Source organism: Cryptotermes secundus, unplaced genomic scaffold, assembly GCF_002891405.2.
Source record: "Cryptotermes secundus unplaced genomic scaffold, Csec_1.0 scaffold536, whole genome shotgun sequence".
Classification (NCBI taxonomy): Eukaryota; Metazoa; Arthropoda; class Insecta; order Blattodea; family Kalotermitidae; genus Cryptotermes; species Cryptotermes secundus.
The window spans coordinates 66,043-75,087 of NW_019732862.1; the positions used below are offsets into that span (position 1 = coordinate 66,043).

At 39.3% G+C, this 9,045-nt stretch overlaps 1 protein-coding gene across 1 annotated transcript in view; it reads right to left on the reverse strand.

Annotated features, from left to right (window-relative positions):
- The window catches only part of LOC111867797 (symplekin), a 187,126-nt gene that overhangs the window by 65,355 nt on the left and 112,726 nt on the right, over nucleotides 1-9,045 (reverse strand). The window contains exons 16-17 of the mRNA XM_023857960.2: nucleotides 7,354-7,525; nucleotides 6,435-6,553 (exon numbers count right to left, since the gene is read on the reverse strand). Coding sequence (XP_023713728.1) covers nucleotides 6,435-6,553; nucleotides 7,354-7,525 — 291 coding nt within the window. The remainder of the gene's footprint in view (nucleotides 1-6,434; nucleotides 6,554-7,353; nucleotides 7,526-9,045) is intronic.

The following is a 9,045-nucleotide window of genomic DNA, read 5'->3' on the forward strand; positions in this document are numbered from 1 at the left end:
TCCTTTCTTGGATAGCTCTTGTTTCTTCTCTGGTGGCTTCCGTTTCTGCGACCAGCTCTTCTCGCATGGTGGCCATCTTTCCTCGCCAGGCTTTCCACCTGTCGTCAGCCCTTTTCTCGGCAGCTTCTCTCTGGGCACTCAATTCCTTCCGCAGGAGTTCCAACAGTTGCTCTGTTTCCATTTTGTAGCAGTAAAATAGTCGAAACAGTCATTTGTTTAATTATTCTTTGAGGCATATTTAAGCTCGTAAAAATTCTGACACCAAATTGTCACGTGTCTTGAGTTCAAATCTCGTTGATCACGTGTGTAAGTTCAAATCCCACTTCTGACACCAGTGTAACGTGTTTACGTTACAGAAGATGTCGTAGAGATGGTTAATTGGTTTATTTAACAATCTACAAATAACGGCTACAATTAATTATCACAATATTACAGGTTTCCACACTTTACAAACCCTACAACAAAGTCTCTTAACACGATCTTCACTTGTCTTCACGTACTAATAACGCGGGAGCTATACAAGCCTCCCTGAATTACACACTCCAAATATAACTGTACTACAGCACTCACTAAATATCGAAAGCACACAATAAGTCTTCCGCTCGCTGACTTCTTAGTTGTCGCGCACGCGTCTGTAACTCGTAACTTGCGAACTCAGAACTAACTCGGAGGTAGCTCGCTTATAAACCCTCAGCAGGTCAACGAGAAAACAACCACGTGGTAGGCATCACTGTTTATCCGTGTTGCCTAGCGACCCCGATATCCCTTGGTGACGTCACCGCGGGGAGAGTGGTGGGGTGATGACTCGCCTATTACGCAAGCGCTATGTTACCGCCGGGGAGGTAGGGGTCACATGTCACAATATGTAGGAACTATGCTACCATCAACACAACAAATATTTCAGTATTATATTTAGATCTTTATTTACTGCGACCTGTTTGGTTCATGCATGACCATTATCAGGCAGGAATCGGTATTTCAATAACTTTACGTATTAAGGAACTAGAATTGGCCCTACATTCATATGAAGGCCAGCATAGAGGTTAGAAGGCAGCTATGAGCTTACAAGTCAAGCAAAATATATGCAGACACTACAAGGCATGCGCACACACATGCACAGAGAGAGAGAGATACAAAAGGGAGTATATTCCCACAAAAGTTACAAAACCACAATATAAATCTTCAGACCAAGGCATAACTTCTGAGGAAAAGGCAATTAAAGTTCAATTCTGTGTTGCAACATGATATGGATACTTGGACTTACAGACTCCATGGCACAATTTCTTTATGAACATTGGGACAAAAATATCCCTTGATAAAATTTACTGACACTCGTACATACATGTGGTAGAAACATGGCTAAAGTTGAATGTGATGTTGGAACATGGTACATATTGCCCCACAATCATGATTTTCATGAAAACAGTCACAATTTTAGAAGAGACACTTCCATCTCAAAGTTCATCAAGAAATTACACGCCAGAGCCTGTATGTGTGAATTTTTGGACACTCTTGTTTACTCTCAATTAATACTTTCAATTCTAAAGAGATCGGTTAGAAAAAACTGTTATGTAATTATCCTAATTGTTTAATACATGAAATGCCACAAGTGAGTTAGCAAACAGCTATTTCTCTTAGCCACACTGATTCACTTACTTTCTTTTCATTAAAATTTGTCTTGGCATGGTATGAAATGCAGCCTATTTTTCATATTCTTGAACCTTCAAACATACAAGGTTTGTCTGGAAAGTAATGCAATTAAGTTCATAAAAAAAATGTATTCAAGATGTCGTTACAAACGTTTAAAATCCTCATAGTACTCCCCTTGGGCATCCACACACTTTTTCCAGCGACTTTTCCAGGCACAGTACGCATCCTGGAAGGTGTCGACAGGGACCTCATTTACAGCCTTTGTCACGGCAGTTTGAATCACTTCAATGGTTCCAAAATGGGTTCCTTTCAGGGCGGTAATTTTAGTCGGTAACAAAAAGAAGTCTGCGATCACTCACGATCGTCACTCGGTTGTTCTTGTGGGCGTTAGTCAACAATTTGAGGACCAACTTGGCACACGCTTTCCACATGTGCAAATTGTTGGTAATGATGTGGTGCACAGTGGTTTTCGGAATACTGCTATCATCCGAACACTCATTCAACGATCGGTATTTAAAAGGTCACAAACATGAGACATTTTTGTCACTTCTGCTGGTTGACGGCCGTACAGAGTGGGGGTCATTCTCCACCTCTTCCTGGCCATTTTTAAACAACTTCAACCATCTGGAGACTTGAGAATAGGAGAGAGGAGAGTCCCCGTAGGATTCCTGAATCATTTGGTGGGTGTTGGTGAGGCTCTTGTTCAGTTCAGCACAGAACTTGATCACGTAACATTGTTCGATAGTTTTCTCCACTGCGCGTCATGACACAGGCACTAACAGGAGGTTCACAGAAACAGCAATCCTGATGCTCCCAGAGCTCAGAGCAGACTGAACGTGGAAGCGTTGTGAAGCTAAGAGTCCTCCCCCCTTTCCCAACTGGTCTGAACGCGCTGTGACCAGGAGCAGTGGGAAAAAACAAATTGCATTACTTTCCGGACAAACCCTGTACTAACAATAAAAACTTAAGACAATTCACAGGACTCAATGAAAAGATATGACTCCACCCATGTAGGATTAAAAAATCATAGCAGTCAATGTCACACATTTCAAGCTATAAATATGAACTCTAAACTGTTACTGAAAATCCGGTGCTTATTTTGGTTCTGATCTGGCAGACCCTTATACCAATAACATCTACAGCATGTCACAAGCAAAAGCATATTTGTAGATGCCACTGATTTCTTCAATAGTGCACATCTCTTGGCCTCTCCTACTTTCCTTTCTGTCATAACTGACTACACCTGGCTATCTACCCATGGGTATCTGTGGATCCTGTGTCTGTACTATGTAAGTTGTGCAAATGTAAACACTAGTGTACATTACTTTGGAAGCCTTTAAAATCTCTGATCAAACTGATAATATTCAGGGCTTGCAACTTAAAGCTATATGTAATTGATTACTTATATTCACATATAGAGGATGAGCCAAGTCACTGTGCATCTATATTACAAATAATAAAACAATCTCACTCTTAATGTTCGTACACTGGCACAGAAGACGGGTGTCTCGTATGGCAGTGCACGTGCAGTGCTGAAGAAGCATTTGCACCCTCATCCTTACAAGATGACAACAGTGCACAAATTGAAAGAAAGGGACATCAAGCAGTTGAACACGGTCAATAGTTTAGGGATGTAATTACTTCCCATGGAGAGGATTCATTCATCAGTAATCTGTCAAGACAACAGGTCCACAGTCTCTTCCAAAACAGTTCCTCCACTTAATGCGATCTAGAGCTTTCTCCATCAAATGAAAATATCCTCTTCCGTCCCCAAGGTCATCCAGCATCTTCCTACGTCTTCTTCCTTGTCTTCTGATCATTTCTATCCGCCCCTCTATCTTTCCTTCAATAACTTCTTTTAGAAGGCAGTTACTGCGTAAGATATGACCAATCCAATTAGCCATCCGTTTTCTTATTTCGTGTAGGATATTCCTCTGCTCACTGACTCTAAATAACACTTCTTCATTTCTCACATAATCGGTCTAACTGATCTTCTCCATCCTTCTCCAACACCACATTTCAAAGCTTTCCAGGTGTTTCTGATCTACTGCCCTAAGTGTCCAAGTTTCAGCCCCATACAAAGCCATGCTCCAAATGTAGCATTTCACTAGTTTCTTTCTCAAATTTAAGTCCAATTTGCTGGTAAAAAGATTCTTCTTCTTGCTAAATGCAGCTTTTGCCATGGCAATCCTAGATTTCATTTCACAAGTACATCTTCCATCATCTGTTAACAAGCTACACAAATATTTAAAACATTTCACATTCTCCAGTTGGTTTTGGTCTATCTTTATTGTGACTGGGGTTGATTGTCTCGAAATTTTCATTACTTTTGTTTTCTCCACATTCATTTCCATGCCATAGCACCTTCCAATTTCAATTAGTCTATCAATCATACCCTGTAGCACAGTTTCTTCCTTGGCCATTAACACAAGGTCATCTGCATATTTCACAGTTTGAATAATTTGCCCTCCTACTTTGAAGTCACCAAGCCCGTCCAGAGCTTCCTTCGTAAGGCACTCGCTGTACAAGTTGAACAGAATTGGTGATAAACAGCATCCTTGTCGAACTCCTCCTTTTACCTTCACACTTCTTGTCTCCCCTCTGTCCAGTCGCACTTTCTGATCCATGTACAATTTACTAATCAATCCTCTTTCACCCCAGTCGATACCTGTTTCCTTTAGGATCTACATTAATTTGGTCCAATTTACAGTCAAATGCCTTCTGCCAGTCTATAAAGCAAGCACACAGTTCTTCATCTATCTCCAAAGTTCGTTCTGCTGTAATTCTCATCATCCCAATTGCATCCCTGGTTCCTTTTCCTCTTCTAAATCCAAACTGATCCTCTCCAAGTACTCGTATATCCTCTATTTTCCTTTCAATTCTTCGTTTAAGTATCTTTGCTGTATGTGCCATAACGCTTATTGTGCGATGGTCGCTGCATTTTGTAGCTTTTGTCTTTTTCTTTAAGGCAATCATTGCCACTTCTGTAAAGTCCTGGGGCCACTCCCAAGTTTCATATATGGTGTTTATTAGTTTTGTCATGGAGAGGATATTGTCATGTTTTAGTGACTAGACACAGGGTTTGGATTGGCAATTGGATTTATCGAACACTTATAACCATTAACTATGTGTAACTATAATGCTTTTTCTAATCTACACACTTTACTTCCCACTACAACATTTGCCTTCACTAGCCATTGCTAGATTATGGTTCCCAACAATGCAGATTCCTCAGTTTCAGTGTTCAACAGCTCCTGTCCACACTGGCTGGTGACGGTCTCGCACCTAACCCATTGATTCAACTGTCCAACTGACTGCCCAAGTTCTCCTTGTATAATGTCAGCATGGTTCGTATAGAAAACAGTTTCCAACAATTCCTCCATTGTCATGGAAGTGTTTTTACTGAGCTGCTGCCTCACAATGGATCAGGTATTATTACATGTTTACCCAGCCACTTCCTCCATTGTCATGGAAATGTTTTTACTGAGCTGCTGCCTCACAATGGATCAGGTATTATTACATGTTTACCCAGCCACTGCCTATCAGTGGCTGTCTTTTCTGGGTATGCTGTTCTGACTTTCATCTGCCATGTCACAATATTATGGATGTCACACCTTTTTCCAACGAAGGGTGGTTTCATTTATCCAGTTATGGCAACAGCCAAAACAGCCATGTCCAGTCAGCAATTAATCCACATGAAAAAAGCACATGTAATCACAAGGTTGGTGTCTGGTGTGCCAAATCACAAAACTGCCTCATATTCTTTGATGACAGTCACCTTGGAATATTACTGTTAAATGATTTTTAATCCCAATTATAAAAGACAAGTCCTTCCAATGTGACTATTTCAGTTTCTCACCTCATGATTCACTAGCCTTACATGTTTCGATCCATTTGGATCATCTTCAGAGGCACCAAACACTTTTTAGAAACCACTATTACAACAGTTGTCATATCAAATACACATGTATTGTCAAAGTACACAATGTTCCATCTATCAGTCACAGCAGCCTTTCTGGTTATAGTGTTTATTCCGAGTTCGGTTGCGTATGTCTGAGTAAGCTTTACAGCTTTACTTGAACCTTTTATGTTTAGGTTGGCATACTTAGGTATGATGTTTTTTGTTTTTACATGTTTGACTGAACCATATGTGTGCGTTGGTTCTTAGTAGTTTACTTTTTGTGTTGATGAACTGATTTACCAATTTAGCTTGACTAGCTTCGATGAATTTGATTTGTTACATTTTGGTCTGTCACACTAACAGTTTTAATTTTTAATCCTTTTATGGGGCATTTAAATGAAGATCAAATTGCACATGACTACTTATAACAGGATGGTGCTACTGCACTCACAGCTTGATGTTTCAATGACAGTACTGCACAATGCGTTTGGGGACAGAATAATTTTAAAGGGCATATGGCCACCATGGTTGTCCAATCTTACACCCCTTGATTATTATTTGTGGAGAGCAAGGAAGGTGCAGTTTACAAAAACAATCCTCACTCTCCTCGAACTGAAGGGAACCATTGCAAATTCCATCAGGAGCATCTCTCTGACTGAGCATCTACAAGCATATGGGGGGGGGGGACTTCCAACATTTTTTGTGAGAAATGTATTCATATTATCGTACAGGGACTGAATATACTGTCTACAGTAGGTGTACAGGAACTTTTGGCTCATCCCATATTTTACCAAAACTTTGTGACTTAAGTTGATGGTAATCTTCTCCAAAAATTTGTTTAAAAGCATATATATGAGCAAATATGTTGAGAAACACATATTACCTTTGATAACAGTTTTAAGTTCACACTTAGAAGGATCAATATTGTGTAAAGCAATAAGAAGCTCTGCAGGAGTAAGAGGTGATGTATGGTTCACACCCTCCGAGTGTGTTCCCAGTAACCTAAGAATGAACAATGGCATATCAGACTAAAGTCAAACTCAAATAATTAAACTGTAAAAAACTACAAAAACAAAAAAACTGGGCATATGGCCATGCTTGAATCTATTTTATGTAGTAACTCACTTCAATATTAACTAACTCTGTGGAACACAGTCCATGAGAAATTGACATTCAGCTGACCATGAAATTTCCAGCCCTTCTGTGGAACCAAAATGTTGTTCACCATGTTCACAAAGTCTACCATCAGACTCTATCCTAAGCCATGTTAAGTAAGCCCATACAAGAATATACAATTTCACTGTTTGGTAGTTTGAAGTCTGTGAATTGCAGAAATTTCTGTATTGGAAGAAAATGATCATACAGCCAAAACTTATATAACTAAACCTGAGCTGTAAATGCTTACTCTACTAACAATAATCCTGTTACACAGCATCCAAACAGCCAAGTTGCCACAAACTAAACTACTAATTTACAATTAGCAAATGCCTGACTGAGAATATATTGTACCCAGTATGGCTGTAAAACCTCACTATAAATGGATTTAAACATATGTAAATATAAAGTAGGACAGAATGTGATGGTTACATTTTCTTCTCATGGTGCTTGTTTAGGCATAGGTTCTTCTATGTGTTCTCTGGAAAAACTATTTAATTTCTCTGTAGCTTTTTTTTGGGGGGGGGGAGATTTTTCCTTATATAAACAGAACTCGTTGTATGCATGAAAGTCTTAAAATCAGCAGAATGTATTGGAAAAGTAAGTGTAAGTTTACATGGTTTTTGAAGTGAAGAATAGAAACAAACCTGTTAAAGACTTCTTTCACAACAACAGGGTTCAGCTTGATAAGTTTTGGTAATGCAGCTATAACCTCCTTCTTTGTCAGCCCATTCAGTACAGGAATCAGGAACCGTACATCAGACACTCGTGTGTGGTACAGATCACGTACCCGTGCAACCAACTCTGCACTTGGAGGAGCTGTTTATGCAAGACACAGTACATTACGCAGATTATGGGTTCAGACCATGAATGTAAAACCATACTTTATCAGTCATTCATTGTATAGGCTAAAGTGACATCTAATAAAATGCATACATGACTTCCAACCCTATTCGGAATACACTCATATTTGATCACACAAGTACAAGAAGCTCTTATGACTGTTTTAATTTAAGAGAAAGACTGGCCAAATTAACTAACGGTGGTAGGGAGACCTGGACAAAGATTATTTAAATGCCTGCTGCTGTTTTGCATTTAAATCCCCACTGCTGTGAGACATTTAAATGTCCTTTGCTGTTTGGCATTTTAAATCTTTTAAGCACTTTACTAAAAATGCTGTATCTAATACAATTCTTATGATAAAGGGATGAAATTAACCTTGTTTTGATCAGCAAAGAACGTAATGTCACATATTATAAGATAAGATTTGAAAATATCGAGGCAAAAAAGTTATACCCCTTTTTTTTATAATTTTGATGCATACTGCACAAAAGAGTTTCCTGCTTCGTCATGAAGTGGTTCTGCATTATAAAACCATTCCTTTCCATAACACTTGAAATATTTCCACTGTCTCTGTGTCCTGAAACATCTGGAACCACTAAAAACCTTACTTTCTTATTTTGTTCATAAGGTTCACACTTGTGCTACAGTCTTCAGGTATTCAACTCTGTTGACTACAGGGACAGAAAGGTGAAAGTTGGAGAATTCATAAGAGACTGGAGAGAAAATTCATCGTTTTGTACATCAGTGCCAAGCCCTTCCATTACAGCTGCAAGAAAACACTGACCTTTCTATGGTTACAACCATTGTAGCCGAGATACAGATTGACTACATTCAGTTTTCTGTGAGTTCACATTGAATTCAAATATTGCAGCTTCATTTCACCGTTCATAGCAATTAAACATAATTTGGAAAAGGATGAAATTGAAAGGCAGCTGAAGTGCAAGATGTGTGAGGTGGACTGTGCCTTTTCAGCTGCTTCCAAGAGTACCATATAAAGGTGCAAATCTACGTAGGTCGTATCAAAAGTCATGAGCAACTTTTTTGTACGGTGGTAGGTGGAACTAGCTGTTGTGCTAACCTTGAGTTCCTTGTGACATCAATAGCTTGCATCATGTGAGCAGTATCACTTCTGACAAAATGGCCGACAACGATATGTCATATTTTAGCGTCCTGTTGCACTGATTTATGTCCATGATTTATTCCAGCCGTCTTACAGTGCATACACTCAACCACTTCACTCTTCACTCCCGCACTACATGTTTCGGCACAAAGGTGCCATCTTCAGGTGCTTTTTGATTTACGTTAAACTACTTCACTGCATGCCTTGCCGTCTTCGTACTAAAATAACTAAAATATATGTTCATCATATATATTGATAAATATTAAATATTAAAAATATTAACCTTTAAGAGCCGAGCGACACCCTATGACGTCATGAAAATAAAGACAAGGGGACGAATGACGCCATATGTCGTCGCAAATTCCATGCGTGCAGT